The sequence below is a fragment of the Falco cherrug genome, chromosome 14 (assembly GCF_023634085.1).
Source record: "Falco cherrug isolate bFalChe1 chromosome 14, bFalChe1.pri, whole genome shotgun sequence".
NCBI classification, from domain to species: domain Eukaryota; kingdom Metazoa; phylum Chordata; class Aves; order Falconiformes; family Falconidae; genus Falco; species Falco cherrug.
Genome location: NC_073710.1, coordinates 11397758 through 11414323, shown reverse-complemented (window position 1 = coordinate 11414323; position 16566 = coordinate 11397758). Strand labels below are relative to the sequence as shown.

The following is a 16566-nucleotide window of genomic DNA, read 5'->3' as shown; positions in this document are numbered from 1 at the left end:
CACACAAATCTGTGCGTCGACACAGTATATCGCTTTGCTGTCATCAAGAGCTGTCGCAAAGCTCTGGATACTGAAAAACACATTAAATCGGGCCCCACAGAACTGCCACCTACAACTGAATTTCAGTTAAGGCTTTTGATCGTAGTTTTAAGCAGAAATATTCTTCTGGTTTCCCTGTGCACCTGGAAAGTGAAGTTCTGTGGGCCTATTTAACAGCCCGATCATAAAAAAGCAGTTCTGTATTATTTCAATAGTGTACATTAAAATAATTCTACAAGATGACAGTTGGTTCTTAAATATACTGCATGGAACAAAAAGAACAGTAGCAACATTTTTCATTGTAAGGCAGATTATAATTACAGTACTAATCTTTATAGCACATTAGCCTTAATAATTTGTGTCAAAATGACAGTTTATTGGTTTAGATCTTCCAAATAATATATACATTTAGGAGATGTAAAAATTACTCCCACAAGTACAGCCAAATACTGCAAATATTGCAAAACTGCAATGTAAAATCCTGCATTACACTTATTAAAAATACCTGTACTCAATACAAATTTTACATTGCTTTAGTTTTTAACTTCCAAATTTAATTCAGACTGAAATGTACTCTCCAGCATTTTAGAGGTTGTAGGCAATTACTTACTATACAAAAATTCTTTGCAATACTTCAGTTTAGTAAAATATCTTGTTTCATGTTAATTAAAACAGAGCCTGCAGTATTTCAGATGACGCTGTCCAGAAAGGGGTCTTTTCAGCATTCCATAATCCATACACTTTGAGCATACGAAGCACCAAAAATAAGCATATGCATATTTACTTTCCAACAAATTCAATATGAATACAGTATCTACAATGCTTCGAAGTATACATGATTGATCTACCATCACAGAGGAGATCAAAAATTTGAGATCAAGTCACACAGCACCGAAGAAAGCAAGCAACCTCTTCAATACTGAAGTTGTTTTAATCTGAAAGTGAAAAAGAAAAAAAAGCAGTCAGACTGAACAGTAATATTAAACCATTAAGAACATTTAATTACTTGAGCAGTTTCTTTAACCTTAGTTTAAAAGATTCGAGTTAAATGTAAGTTAAAAAAACCCTCACATTTTCTCAGTGATGTGAAGAGACATGCAAATACAAAGACTTACAAAGTAACTGCTTGTACTAACTGTTTTGTGCAAAATGCATAAAAACATATTTTAGTTATTTAGAAATCAAAGGAGAAGTAGTTTGTTTCTTTAGCAAGAAAACACCAATACGTAACTGAAGCTCAATTCCAAAGGAACAGAAGGCAGAGTCCTTTCAAATGCCAGCCTTTCCACTGGTACACGTCCATTCCACTAAACACCTTGACCCCAATCATTTTGCCATGAGGCCAGCTGCATGTGGTATTTCAACAAATACCTTGAGACCACTCCTTCAGCTAAGAAGAGACACTAAACAGAAGCCCAGCACCATGACTGTTCCACATGGGATGCACTTAAAGTTGACTATGTTCTGAACTAGAGACAGTTACTTTTGTTTGTATTGTACTTCAAGTGTGTGAGCAAAATGAAACTGCAAATCATTGTTTTTCAATTTTACCATTTCTGTTGGCACTGTGTTCAAGTCTCTAGTTTATAAAAATGTAACAGCACAGTCTAAATTTAGTAGACCTGTACATGACTCAAGCATTGTTTTGCTTGCTTCACTGCTCCCTGCTCAAACACAGAATTATCTTAAGCATCAATGCCACACAATTAATCTATCTGAATTTAATCTTTCACTAATTACCACCAAACCCAAGCAGACTCAAAACATTCTGAAGCAGACAATGTTACTTCCAGTGTTTCCACGTAAAGCAAAGTAGACAAAGTCACAGAAATATGAATCACCACCTGCACCTGTTCAGTTTTTAATTCCCATTCAAAACACCTTCCAAAAATACCATTCATCTTTAACCATAACCTCCATTAACTAGCAGAGTTGTGGATTTAGCGCCCTTTACCTTAAGAGGCTTCTATCCTAAAATTAATTACCCTCTAGATTAAGATGACTAATATTTGTAATCTTTCCTCACTTTATTCAAAAAAACTGAGCAGTGTTTTGTATTCATAAAGAGACCAGCTGAACCGCACTTGCTGCCAACAGGTTCACTTGAATCACAAGTCATAAATTGAGGTTTTGATTATTCGCTGCAAAATTTCTAAAGTGTTTAAGTAAACTTCCTGTTTACCTTCTTAGAAGTTCCTTGGGTGACAAGCCTGTGGTATCTATATCACTAAGGCTGTCACTGCTATCTGAAGTGTCTGAGCTGCTGTCTTTTTCTGATTTTTTATTCTTGTGTTTGCCTTTGTTTTTCTGTTTCTTATGTTTCTTTTTCTGTAAAAAGAAGAGAATTAATCCCATATTTCATTGTGAAAGATTTTTCTGAAATGCAAGAACAGCAAAAAGTTGATTTCAACATAGACTCCAAGGTCAACTGAAACAGAACACTTAACAATGACTTTTTTCCACTATTCAGACTGAGCTAAAAAAAATAAAATATATATACCAAAATCACCCATTTCATCCCAAGCACTCAACTCCTCCAAAACAGAAATTTAATTATTATTATTAGTAGTATACGAGCCATGAATTATATGCAGTTCCCAGAACATGCCCAACATCTTCAGTATACAACATTAAACTACCTATGATATTGTATCTGTAGTCACATTGTATATATGGAAAAAGCAGCACCCTAGTTGGATAACTTACTGTTCTGAAGTTCAGGTTTCAAGACACCTGATAAACGCAGTTTCTTAAATCCTCCTAGTCCCAATATATCTATTTTCTAAAACCTAGCATAAATAGTAAAAAATTTTGACTGGCAGATCAAAGAATCAATAAACTGTTTATTTAAATGAAATACCTTTTCCTTTTTGTGTTTATGTTCTCTCTTAGTCTTGTGTTTCTCTCTGTTCTTCCTATGTTTTTCTTTTCTACTAGGCCCAGGAAAACTTGCTGGCACCACAGGTTCTTGTTGCCTATTAGGGCCTAAAGCACAAAGCAAACGTGGAATCAAAAAAAAAAAAAAAAAAAAAAAAAAAGACAAAAAAGGTAATTTTGTTATTAAATTCTGCATTATTTCTAATCTAATAGGATAGTTAAAAAACCCCAAACAACAACTAAGCTTTCAAATGGAAATGAAATGTCCAGAACTCCTAACTGCAATCTTCCTACTGTAATTAAAGGCCTTTGCAATCCGTTATTACATGAAACTACAAGGCTAGTCCTGTATTTTCACTAAATTGTTTCTATTATTGCCTCTATAGAGCTACAACAAAATCTGTATACAGGCAAAGAGGTTCCTGGTAGTGACTCATAGCATGGTAATAAAGCATTTGTTGATGCCAGTTTGACATAATGCAGGCATTTAAGACCTGAAGTGCCTATTCACAAACATTTTTTAAAGATAAATATAGTATGTCTTACACACAACTTCAATGTACAGAATTTAAACACTAGAAGTCTACAGAACCTACCAGAACAAAAAGCTGGAGGCAACTTTGGTCCAAATTCCTCTGTTGTATCCAGTTCCTGCTTTGAAGCAGGCAACAAAGAAATGCCAGGGTCGGTTGTAGCAGTCACATTCTCTATGAAAAGAAACCACAAAAAACTCCCTTTACTTGAAAGGAAAATTAGGTAACGCTTTTTCCAAGAAAGTCTGAAAAAGTTAAAGGAGGCTTTCTGGAAACCTCTAACAAAGCAAATTGATCAGCATCCCATATCTCTGTGGACTGCTTTGGCCAACTGGATACTTGACATTCTGAAACATGTCAACATACTGTTTGAGGGCTGTTTTTTTCCTTTTTAATCAAAATTGACCTTTTACACTATACCATTACTAATTAAATTGCTATCAGTACACGTGTTTCCATTAATTTAGTAACACAGTGCTACTTTTCTATTACTTAAAATTAATAAAATACTCCACAAGATGTAGGAAGTTAATAAACACTAAAAGTTAGATGTTAACAGAACCAACTGTGACAGTAAGTGAACAAAGTATTTCCGTTGTAAGCTAATATATTGTAACATTTTTTAAATTAATTGCATCCTGAAAATATGGGAACTTTTTTACAGCTCACTTATTAAATTTCACTAGGAAGTAGAATAAAAGATTGGTCTTCTCCCTTTCTTGTGGAGTATTCTGGCATCTTTTATTACTAGAATACAAATAAAATGCACTTTTTGATGTCTCAATAAAATTATTTCAATATCGTATTTTTCTGGAATGTCAGTATTTCGAGAGTAAATTGAATTATTAAAGAAATGCAAAATATTTATTTCTGAATTTGTCAAATACCCAAATACCCATCACAAGACCATCATAATTTATCTATCTTACAATTTAACGCAGATATAAACATTTTCCTGTATTTCTCACTGATGTACGCTCTAACATTAGATGTTTTGTTCCTCCTCACTGTTTGACAAACATTCCACAGGGCAGTTTGCTTTTAAACTCTGCGCAAGACACATGGCAACATAAATAATACTGCAACATGCAAAGACTCATGTATTATTCCACATGCCCAGCTCCACCAGCGCCAGATGATCTGCACAAGAGCATACCACTGTCCTAGCAGTCCCAGGGTATTTGTTTCATTAATGATGTTTTCATGGATGTTCATTTTTATGAATACCTCATAAAGTACTTACCCTGCACATTAGATGAAGAACTGTCCGGTAAATCAACTTGCTTGGTGGTTTCTGAATCTATTACTGAAGTAGTTGGTTGCTGTTCTTCATCACTCTCTTCTTCAGAGGAAGATGATTTTTCATCTGAGGAACTCACAAAAATGGCCTTAAATAAATCCATGGATGGTCTGCTTTCTTCTTCCTGATCCTTATCTTCATCAGCTACCTGCAAAACAGCATCATAACAAACTGTATTTAAACACTACAGAAACTAACAATCTCTCTCTGATACGTAATAACTTCAAACATGCTGACATGTATTTACAGAACACTTAAATATCACAATAGCCATGAAATACACAATCTCAGGAACCCCTAATCCAAAACAGTAAAACTCTGAAATACTGCTAAACTTAAGTCAATATCCTGTAAAGGGTAGTGCAGTTTGTGCCACATAGACAGCCAAAAATAGATCCCCAGGTACTATAAACTGTAATTCATTAATTCAAACTTCAATTATACACTACTAAATTCAAAACAAAAAGGACCATCACCTTTCTCCCCAATGTATGCACCTTTCTCCATTCTATGCAGAAAAAAAAAAAATATTCTTGCACCTGCGAGCAAAGTGGATATAAGGGACTGAATTTAACTCCCAGACTGCCAAGCTACATTTTTTCTTCCCTTAAGCTGCTACTTCAAGTATAGCCATACTTGCTGTACTTGTATGCTGCAGATATTTTACATCTCTGAGTTATAACCTCAAAATTCTTCAAAGTACAGTCTCACATCTTCGTTTATCCCAAGTTGGCTCTTCTGCTGCAAACTGATCTGTATTAAATCAATTCATGTATTACCCAACCTTATTTCAGGGTTGCGAAGGCTTACAGATATTCCCCTTTAAGTTCAAACACCGTCATAAACTCACCTCAGCGGGAAGAGTTTCACTCTGCCCAGTTCCACATTCTTCTGTTGCTGGCACTGGTGGCTGCTGCTGAACATCAGCTTTTGATCTAGCAAGACTAATGAATTCGCTGATAGAATCTTTTTTCTCCTTCTCTTTATCTGACACATCCCATCTTGAAGGCTTCTTTGGTTCTAAGAACATCCCAAACATTCAAATCAGTTGCATGCCAACTTATTCTGCATTTCATGGCCTACTTGATTTGAAATTACTCTGCTTCTTCAGTATAGTTAGACATTTTTTAAATCTTTCTAATGAATATCTGACTTATAAAGGTCTTCTAGGTAGAAGAAATTATCATCACTGTCTTCAGTTTTTATGCCACTGAATGTATTTTCGATTTATTTGGGTTTTTTTAATAAAAAAATAATACATCAGGTGGATAAATTCTCCGTAACAAAGATATGCTTTTCCTATACTATTATCTCATTTCTAGCTAAATGAATAAAGTAACAACAAACTTACTGTTGAGACTGTTATTCTGTTGGATTTTTTCATTTGTTGCTTGAGTTACAGATGTGGTGGGCTCAGGCACAGTTAAGAAATTAAACACAGAATACTTGTCTCGTTTCACTTTTGGTAACCCAACAATGGAAGAACTAGAGGGAAATAAAAGAATTTGTTGATTTTTGTTTTCAACACAGAAAAGGCTTCAAATTATCTACAACAAGCTGAAACACCTACAGCTGTCCTTAAAATGAATAACATTTTGTGAGAGGTCACCATGTTTAATGAGGCAAATAAAAAATTAGGCAGTTTATATTACCTCTATTATGACACAAGAAGAAAACACCAAGTCAGATTTTCCACAAGCAAATGACAGACTCTAAATTTTCAGAAAGCGTTAAAAATATCAGTATCAATCATCTTACTCGGGATATGGATCAGGAACATTAAATCTTTTACACAACAGCTTTTCAGGATGCCATTCAAACTTGTCTCTTGTGAGTTTGCCAAACATCTTCATCTTCACAGCAGTTTCCTTATCATCAATATCATTCTGAAAAAGTCAAACATTTATAGCTGCTAAATAAGTAACAACTTACTGAATTGACTATTACTGTCATAAGACTTAAGAACAGGACAGGAACATAAGTATTTAAGTGTAGTTTAGCAAACCACTGCTTTGTATGCAGCAAGTGTTTTGATTCAAAAGTTTACTAAACAAAAGGACAACAAAACACTGACTTCATTTCTACAAAGAGTTTTAAAGAAAGAATTTTGAAAATCAGGGTTAAGCAACAGCACACACCTCTTGGTCCCGAGGAACTTCAACTTTGTCAACATCATCTTCATATTTAGCCCGGGTAAACCTGGATGACAGTGTTGAATTTGAGGATTTGTAGAACATTGCTGCACGGAAGAACTCCTCTTGTTCTCTTCCTCGCTCCCATTCTGTCATGTTCGGGTCTAAATAATGCTCCAATGTATCTACTATAAGATAAGGAGAGAAATGCTTAGCAGAGATTATGGCTTACTTGGGTCTGATGCTTTTCAAACAAAAAGACTAATAAGCAAGCATCCTTCCAAGTATTTAGTTTAAGGATAGTATTAACCTCAACTGTGTTATTCCCTGATAAGGGGAGGTACTTCTTCAAGACAGCAAGAATAACAGCATTTGCCAAATGCAAGATAAAGATTTTAAATAATTTTACTCGTAATGCTGACTCCTTACTCATCGCCCTCTTAAGAGAGGTTCAAAACCCCGTATGTATTTAACAGGTGTTTAAAACAAAAAGTGTAATCCAAAGCTTTATCAAATAACCAAACAAAGAACAAAAAGATTAACCAGTGAGTAAGCCTTGCCAGGCTTTGGTAACTTCAAGGGCCTTTCTGGTATATAAAGCGTCCACTGAAATACAGAATTTGGACACAGGTTTTTGTGAAGAATACAGATCCTGTTTGAAGCAAGGGGTTTACATTTGGTCCCAGAAGGAACAAGAAATAACACCAGCCAAGCAAAGACACTCATACAAACAGAATCTTAATCATTCAAGTTATTAAAATACTTCTGCATTTTCATCGTTATGACTAATGAGGCACTTACAGTCATAAGAGGATACTCACGTTTACACAAGGAAAATCCCAGTCCTGAACAGAGGAACTATGGGTTCAAAGCTCAAGTAGTCTGTCTCAAAATGCAGTAACCAGAAAAGGCTATTGACCAGGAAATCTCTTTCCATACAGTGAAAAGGATTATTAAAAAAGAAAACTGAAAATAACAAAGCCAGGTTTTCTACCTGAAACTATACCCTTTTCCTCTGCAAAAAGAATTTGCTGGTGCCCTTTCCCTAATAGCCCCTTTGTATTTTACAATTTAAAACAAAAAACCTTCATTTTTTAAATTTTAAGGCAATCTAGGATTCACCTGCTGCTGCTGATCTCCCTAGCCCAGATTTCAGCATTTTATGCCTTACACTAGTATCATAGCATTGGGAAACTCACCACAAGGCATCATTAGTACATGTTTTAATGCAAGATGCACTGCATTGTCACTTAATAGCAAAAAACTAAACCAAAAGGAAAGAGACTGAAACAGAATGACAAGAGATGAAGGGGGCTGGGTTTTTTTGGTTTTGAGTAAGAGCTCTGCGTGCATGCTGTGATTTTACAGCCATAAATTCTTCTGAGAAGAACATAAGTGAAAGTGGCAGTTTGAGCATCCAAGGGACACTTAATACAAGCTTTGACAAGCGTGAACTACTTCACTTTAGGACCCTTACCTCCTCTGGAAGTGCAGGATATGGGTTTTCTTTTTATTTTTCCTGTCATTCTACTGTGACCCGATAATCTTTCTGCCTCTACAGGATCTGTCAGGTTTACTCCTCAGAGAGAAACAAGCTAAATGAAAATACTTGTTCCATGCATAGTTCATGATACTGACCAAAGCTGAAGTCTACTTTGGCAAATGGAAGAAGGCAAACCCAGGCAATTAAAAGCATGAAATGTCATGCCTAAAATCGAGCCTTGCTGACACTTACATTACTGAGTAGTTTTGCTGAAGTCAATAAAGTTACGTATCAGTAAAAATGTATCTTAACATTGGCCCTTAAAAGAAGTAGGGGGACAAATGTTGTGGAATTCAGGAAGAGAACTCAGAGTGAACATAAAATACATCAGGAAAAAAAGGGCAGGGAAAAAAAAATAATCAAAAAATACAGTTTCAGAGAAAAATTTAAATGCCAGGCTTAGTATCTTCAGTTACCTTTTTCTCCTTGCTTAAGACTTTTCACAAAACTTTCATATCTCTTTTGTTTTTCTGGATTTCTTGCAAATGGTTTGAAGTCACTAGAACCAGCATTTGCTAACTGTCCCCCCAACAACATTTGCCATTTGCGAGAAGCATCATCTGGGGAGGCTGGCTGGAATCTGCTATTTCGTGACTGCTGAGGCACTACTTTTGCTTTCATTTGTTGTTCAGATGCTCGTTTCACTTCTTTGAGTCTTTCTCTATCTTTCTCAGACAGATATTCCAAAACAGAAGGAGCTGGACCTAAAACCAAAAAAAGCATTAAGAGACATAGAAATGAAAAATTACTAAAACTATTTCTGCCACTTTAGCAGAGGAAAAAAGCCTACCACTACACATACACATTCAAAGAAAATACTCTTAAGCAGCAATAAAAAGTAAAATGGCAGAGATGGCAGACAAAAATTTGGCCACTACTGCATCTTTTATGCTATTTAACACACGTTTACATATTACTTTGTAAAATTTACTATTGTAGATACAAATGTGAAGCACATTTGCAAATTACCTTCAGTGAATTTGCATGTATTTCAGTGAAACCTCATTTTCCAGTAAAAAACCTCAACCTCACAGCCTACTATATAACAAAATTCATAACAAGGCCACAAAAAAATAAAAAAAAAAAGGGGGGGGGGAACCCCCTGAACACCACAACAGAACAATCCCACACTTACATTTTCTTTGTAAAAGATTTAAGTAAATGGAAATACAGGCAGATATGTCAACAATTCATTTGTTGAGATGAAACTGAACAATGGTAAGGGTGTTCTAGCTAAGCCAACTAGATTTAGTATGTTTATGTTAGAAAATAAGTGTTCAAGGCTAGACCAAATTTTTACTGTTACATAAACAGAGGACCTGAAACACAAGCAAAGGTGTGGTCACATGTATCAATACCTTTTAGACTAGTCTCTCCTAGTTGTTCCCTCCTCTGAGATGCATTCAAAGCATGCCTGCCTTGCTGCGTCATATTACTCTCAAGTTTTCCAGTCGATTCCTCTAATGCCTTCTGTAAACGGCTGTTTTCATTTCCAGCTGCTATCACAGGTCGAAAGTAATGGATTGGTCTGTAATTTCGTGGCAGGTCAGGTGGTCGATAAATCTTGAGGGGTGGTGGTAGGGGTGGTGTTATAGAACAAAAAAATCCACTAAGAGATACAACTTTGTATTTAACAATTACAAATGTGCTTCAGAAAAAGTCACCTCAATCTAAAAATTCCTCAATTTACATCTTAGCAGTAGAAAGAGATTCTTTTAGACCCAACCAATAAGTGGCATCATAATACAAACTTTGGGAACAAACTGTTATACTGTTAATAAGATAATGAAAAATAGGAAAACATGCACATCAAGCTGCAGCAAAATTAACAAGAGGCTTAGTATGCATTTATTTGAGAAACTGCTCTTGGTATTGCTTAATAATTACATTTTTTTAAAGCAGAAGTTACATGAGCCGATTAATTAATTGGGCTATTGAGTATTTCTGTGCTTACTGTATTTTAACATCTTTCAAAGCCTTTTCCCCCCATGTTCTTCATTCAAGCTGTTACTTCAAAGGTTATCCCTGTGTCTCCTACACAATGCAATTTTATATACCACACAAATGTTTAAATGTTTTTCCTTTTTCTTCATTAGAAGGAGGACCATGTCACACAATTATGTTTGCCATTCTAATTTATGCATATATATATATATATATGGCATACATTATGCAAATCTGAGAACAGGGCTAACAAACTAACTTGTCACCACAACAATGAAGTAAATGAAACACTGGGCCTGATTTTTACAGAAAACCGAATGTTACATCTGAAAGATCTAGAAGCAAAAGATGTATGCTTTTTTTATTATGATTTCAAAGTTAAATCAAACCCTTCCTCCAACTTTATGCCAAGTAACAGTGGACAGTGTGGAAGGCATTTGTTCAAAGCCAGTACATAGGCAAAGTTTAAATAGTAAGACTACATCCAGTAGTCTGACAAATTTTAGGTTTGTACTGAATAGCCTCCAACGCTCTAATTTTGCTCATTCAGTGGTCTTTATTGCTGACTAAAACTTTTATTTCTAAGAACATAAAACACACTGAGCAACAGTAAAGTCCATACAGCTCACATGTCAATTTGATGATGTTACTCTTAACACAAAAATACTAGGATCTGCTTACCTTGGTTGGAGTTGATGATTTTGATGCCAGGGAAAAACCATCCAAGATTTTGCCTATATATTTAACTTCTCTTTCAGACTCTACAAAATGACCATACAGTTAGTCAATATTTAAAACATGTAGGTTTGGCAAAAAGCATTTTTTCTGAATATTTTCCATTTTTCAATATATTTCATGGAGCGTAATAGTGGTTCTTTGTCTTCACTGCCTTTCATTTAAAATTAAGGGTTCTAAATTTGGATTAGTATTATACAGCTAAAAAACTATGACCAGAGAGATTGCTGTAGGATGATCAAGGCTAATAGTGAGGCAACAGTATCGCTACTGTGCGCATCTAACATCATGAGTGACATGAACTATGTGCAACTAACATCAGCCAGTGCTCTAGAAATCACTGCAGTATTAATGCTCTTAGAAGTTGCACTAAAAATAAACTGGTATCAAGATAAAATATTTCAGAAGTCATTTCCAGGTCTGGACACTTCAATACATAAGGAAGACCAGATGGAAGCTTCAGGTATCAGGGCTAGAAGATACCAGTCTGCTGAAAATTAAAATATTTGGAAAATAGAGACTACACTTATGTGATTTTTTTTCCCGCCATACAAATTATACCAGCTCTTTAGACAGAACTACAGTTCTTACTTTTTTTGGATTTATACTGCTTAGGTGCTGTCCAGCCATACAAGCCATCTCCAGGTTCCTCATCTTTTAGAATTGTATCGTATTTTGACAGTGTTTCAGTTGCATAAATATCATCATCCTCCTCCTCCAAAGCTCCTACACCAAACGCCTGAAATATTTCAGATAAAAATAATGACAATTCTGAAGTGTAAGAATAATACTTTTGAGTCACATATTAGAATACAACTACACGTGGATCTATCCATCTATACAAGATGTCCAGTATACATATATATACTGGGAAAAACATACAGCTTCACCAAAAAAGAAAAAAAAAAAGATGCTACCAACTAGTGGGGGGGATGTGTGGGAAGAGAAAACCTCACTGAAAACAAAAGCACATATATTCCACTCCCTTGACAGGGAGGGACAGTGAGTTTGGTCTGTACAGGATGAGGACAGCAGCCTAACTCCACAAGGTAACATTTGCTGTCTAAGAGTAGATTAAGTTCTCAAAAGAAAAAAAAAAGTAAATTGGCATGAAAATTAAACCAGTATAATTCCCAGAAATATAAATTGACAGTGGTTCTACATAAGAACTACAAATACCATAGAGTACAGGAAAACCTCTGACAGATTCAACAATACTAAAAGTAAAATTAACCAAAAAATGTAAACGAAGAATATATTGAGTATTAATTTTCTCTAATCAAAGAAACACAAGAATTTTCTCCACCCAGAGAGAGGTATTCTATAGTTCTCTAACAATATTGATAAACGAAGGTATGTAATAGTTCTAAGGATCTGCCCACATCTTAAGTAAAAAACCAAAACAATCCTCTTTTCAAACCACACTTAAGATTCCACAAAAGAAAAAAAAATTAGATTTTATTCCACTAATAATAAAATGCATTAGAAGCGTCCTTACCTGACCTGTAATACCTAGTTTTCTTCCTTTATTGTGTCTCAGATCACCAAGTAAATTGCTTGTGTCTTCGGAACCACCTGTGAAAAGATTCAGGTGTTCTCTTCCAGATACACCAAACAAAGCTTGTGAGGGGTCCAAACCCTTGTAGCCAAGTCCATGGACATTCTCTTTTGGCGTCAAATCTACAGGCATTACATCTTTTGGTGCAAACGTCACATTCTCTGGCTGGTATTCATCCTCTTCATCCTTGTACAAAATAAAAGTATATAACAGCAAATATGACTACAACGTTTTTATGTTGAGCTTTTACAATATTTAGTTAATGTGAGACTAGGCAAATTTGCGTTAAATTATATATGAAAATATGTACGAACTACATCTGCTTAGGTAGCAAAAGAATACATTTAGTTACATTAAAATTTTTCTTCACAATAAGCATAGTAACTAGAAATACTTCTAACAAAACTTGGAACTGCATATTAAAATACTGTTCAACAACATCAAAGAAGTTGTTTTTTAAAAATGTGTTAACACACATTCTTACACAAGGCAACAAACTTTTGTCCGTTTAATACCTCAGAACCCTCAGACAGTCCAGGTGGTAACGCACAACCATATATTTTCACCGCAGGGTCTGTAAGAGACACAGTAGCACCATATTAAATTACAATTCTTTATTATATAACTCTAAGATTGCAGAAACAGACCAAATAAAAGGTTTTAAAATTAACTGTCTAATAAAATGTATGAATGCTAACTTTCTATTAATGAGTTCAGGAGCTTCACTCAACTTACCAGGTTTCTGCCTGCACGGCTTTCTTTTCACACGCGGTCCAATTCCTTGCCCTTCTTTCCAGCCCATTTTCCGTAACAGTTCAACCCCAACTGTTATTCTAAGAAGAAAACAAAAAGAAAAAAAAGTTACCTCAAACCACATCTTTAGTATTTATTGAGAAATAACAGACATATATAAGGTTCAAAATTATGGTTTTATACCCTACTTTAAAATAAAATCTGAATGTTATCAACATTTGCATATACATTACATCCCAGTTTGTAAATGTTGACCTGGTACAAGTCTGCGGATACAAAACAGAAATCCAGGTGGAGGCCAGTTAGAAAGTCTAACACTGCAGTTTTTCCAGTCTCTTTCATGGATTATTGTGGTCAAACATTACTTTTCTAACCACAACACTTCTAAGTGAAAGGCATTGTTTGGTTACGTTTTATTTAAATTTACTTACTTTGATGGTCCTATTAAATCATCAAATGCAGTGGTTCCTGGAATGGCAGCAACTACTCCTGCAATCTGTCTAGCTTTCTCTTTTATTCTGTCTTTAGCTTTGGATGCAAAATCATCTGTGGTTGTAATATCTTTTGGTGCTATCCCAAATTCACTAAGATCCTGGAAAATACAGACAAAATGGAAAATATAGGTTAAAAATATGTTTCCTTCAAATGCTTGCTTACTGTAATGGTAAAGGTAAGAAAACAGGGTATGACCCTCAATGGCTAAATTTTTCAAGCCATTTATACAGTTACTTTTTCAAAAACTTGAATGGTCATATTCTAAACTGCTTCAAAAGTATTTGTATTTTCTGATCAAGTGAATGAGTTGAGTTCGGAGGGGAGGGGGTGAATACTGAGGTTACAGGAGCTTCCTAAGTGAATCTAAAACATCCTATAGGATGTTCCTAGTAGTATAACACAGTATACAATAAGTAATTTAAAAGTTACTTCCATTTTTGCTAAGTTCTTTACAAGATTTCATTGCCTGAAAAACCTGCTGTCATGGTAACTACTTCCAAAAGATTTGTATTCCCTTCTAGATTTACCTCTTCATCCATGAAGTCTTCTGGTCCAAGAACGGTTCTGTCTGCTCTCTTCTGCCTTGATGATACAAACGCTGAAGGAGTCCATCCTTTAAAGAAAGTAGATATTCAAGTAAGGTACTGTAAACTGCCACATAATATCGGAAAACAAGTCAAATATTTCAACTTCACACCTTAAAGATACACATCAAGGGAACATTTGTAAAACTGCAGTCCAAAAACTCAAGGGGAAGTAACTTCAACAATACTGTTTCAACTATTTACAGTATAATGAATAGCAGGAAAAAAATGCTTAACGACTATTAATTTGTTTTCACGAACACCAAATTACGGTAATCGATTAACCCTTTCCAGAAGACAGAAAAGTATCCAACCTTCCTTCGTGCCAACAGTGTTAAAGTAACCAGCAGAGAAACCACCAGTAAAAGCTCCATGGAAACGCTGATACCGTCCCTTTGCGTCTTTAACAGTCTGTTCTTGAAGAGGAACTGGCTTTTTAATTCGTTCGCCTGCAATCAGATAAATCAGAAACTAAGTCACAACACTGCATAAAGAACAGACTCTCCACTTGCTCCAGATGCTGTTTCTCCCTTGCAATTAAGAACTGGATCAAACAGTGTAGCCACCCTGAAATGGAAAGCATCAGCAGTTTACATTTATTCCCACCCTACTTTATCTATTTGTTTACACTGCTGTTGTACCCTGCCAAAATAAAAGCATGAAGAGTTCAAACACAATTCCTAAATACTACGAAGTTCCGAGAACATCTTTTTTCCTGTGAAAGGATGTTTTCAGTTTAGTTGCTTTTAGTATGCAAAACCCCTGACAGGATCACATCGTTTAAGGAATTGTGTTGAGAAGTTACACCACATCCTAAGTGTCCAAAACTGAAACAAAACACAAAAGCTATCGACTTCGACATGAACATCTGCACCTTTTTTGTAATATTTCTATGAATTAAGCAGCACAGACTCAGGAGTCACAGCTGTCCAGCAGTCTTTGGACGATGCCAAGTCTGTCCCACGAAGGCAGGTGTAGGACGTTCACACAGTATAGCCACATACATTTCAGCAGTTATACCTGAATGCTGCTTTTCTTTTTGAGGCTCAGGGGAAGATGAGAAGGACGGGCCCCCAGCTCCAACCCAACAGAGCCAGCACAAACCCTGGGGCGCCCCAGGCCCCCACCCGCAGTGCTGGGGGGGCCTCTCCTTGCCCCGGGAAGCCTGCCCTCCGCTCCCCGGCCGCCTCACCCCGCAGCCCCCCGCCCAGGGCCGCCGCCCCCAGCCCTCCGGCAGGGCTGCCAGGGCTACCCCCACGCCCCACGGCAGCAGGAGGAGGGGGAAGCAGGTCGCGCCGGGCCCACACGCCGCAGCTTTCCCGGAGCCAAGGCCATAAGGAGGCGGACAGCAGCCCCGGGACGCCCCAGCGCCTCACGCCGGGTGCCCTCAGGCCTCCCCGCCCGCGCCGCACGGCGGAAGTACCGAAGGGGAGCAGCCGAGCTCCCCGGGGACCCCTTACCCTCCTGCAGGGGCTGCAGCGCGGTGCCGTAGCTCGCCAGATCCTCCTCCTCGCTGTCACCGGACTCCGCCGCCGCCATCTTGCCGCGACGGCGGCTCGCGCAGGGCAGCGCTGCGTCACGTGCGGGAGGCGGGGCGCGGCGGCGGGCCTGGCCCCCGAGCGCGGGCGCGGGAACGGGAACGGGGGCGTCCGCTCCGCCGCTCGTCTCAGCCGCCTCCGCCGTGGCAGCGAGGACCCCTCTCGGTCCCCGTCACATCTTCTGCGAGCAGCTTCGGTACAACGGGGCGGGCACGGCCGAGAGCGGAGCCGGTGCCTGTCCCTGCTCCTCCAGCGCGACCGGCGTCGGTTTAGGAGGTCACAAACCCCGGCACGCTCGGTGGCTCCGGCCGGCCCTTTCGGCCCGCAGAACTCTGAAGAATTATGGAAAATGCTGGCGCGTGCTGCTCCGTATCAATGGTCCGAAACGTTGTTCGGTGTCTTTAAAAAATAATAACGCTAGAAAATGGCAAGATAATTAAAAAATGATAATGAAGGGCCACCCGCTCGGCTGCCTCAGGACGCGCAATGCACCGGCCGGGCCCGCTCACCAGGCACCTCAGGGCCAGGGCCAGGC

The 16566-nt window shown here is 37.6% G+C and overlaps 1 protein-coding gene across 2 annotated transcripts; it reads right to left on the bottom strand.

The window, feature by feature from the left end:
- Positions 1–394: 394 nt before the first annotated feature.
- Positions 395–16081, bottom strand: GPATCH1 (G-patch domain containing 1). Of its 2 annotated transcripts, none has more exons than XM_055726778.1 (20): positions 15954–16081; positions 14808–14942; positions 14437–14522; positions 13846–14006; positions 13397–13494; positions 13177–13235; positions 12602–12847; positions 11695–11842; positions 11050–11129; positions 9783–9987; positions 8841–9128; positions 6888–7069; positions 6508–6635; positions 6101–6234; positions 5600–5769; positions 4693–4897; positions 3513–3623; positions 2900–3024; positions 2222–2367; positions 395–974 (listed from the first exon to the last, which is right to left on the bottom strand). In XM_055726778.1, the coding sequence occupies exons 1-20, from the start codon at positions 16030–16032 to the stop codon at positions 953–955; spliced, it is 2808 nt and encodes a 935-aa protein (XP_055582753.1). In that variant the 5' UTR covers positions 16033–16081; the 3' UTR covers positions 395–952. The 2 variants fall into 2 exon arrangements, with proteins under 2 accessions (XP_055582753.1, XP_055582754.1); XM_055726779.1 differs by having other exon boundaries at positions 6888–7066.
- Between the last annotated feature and the right edge of the window lie 485 nt (positions 16082–16566).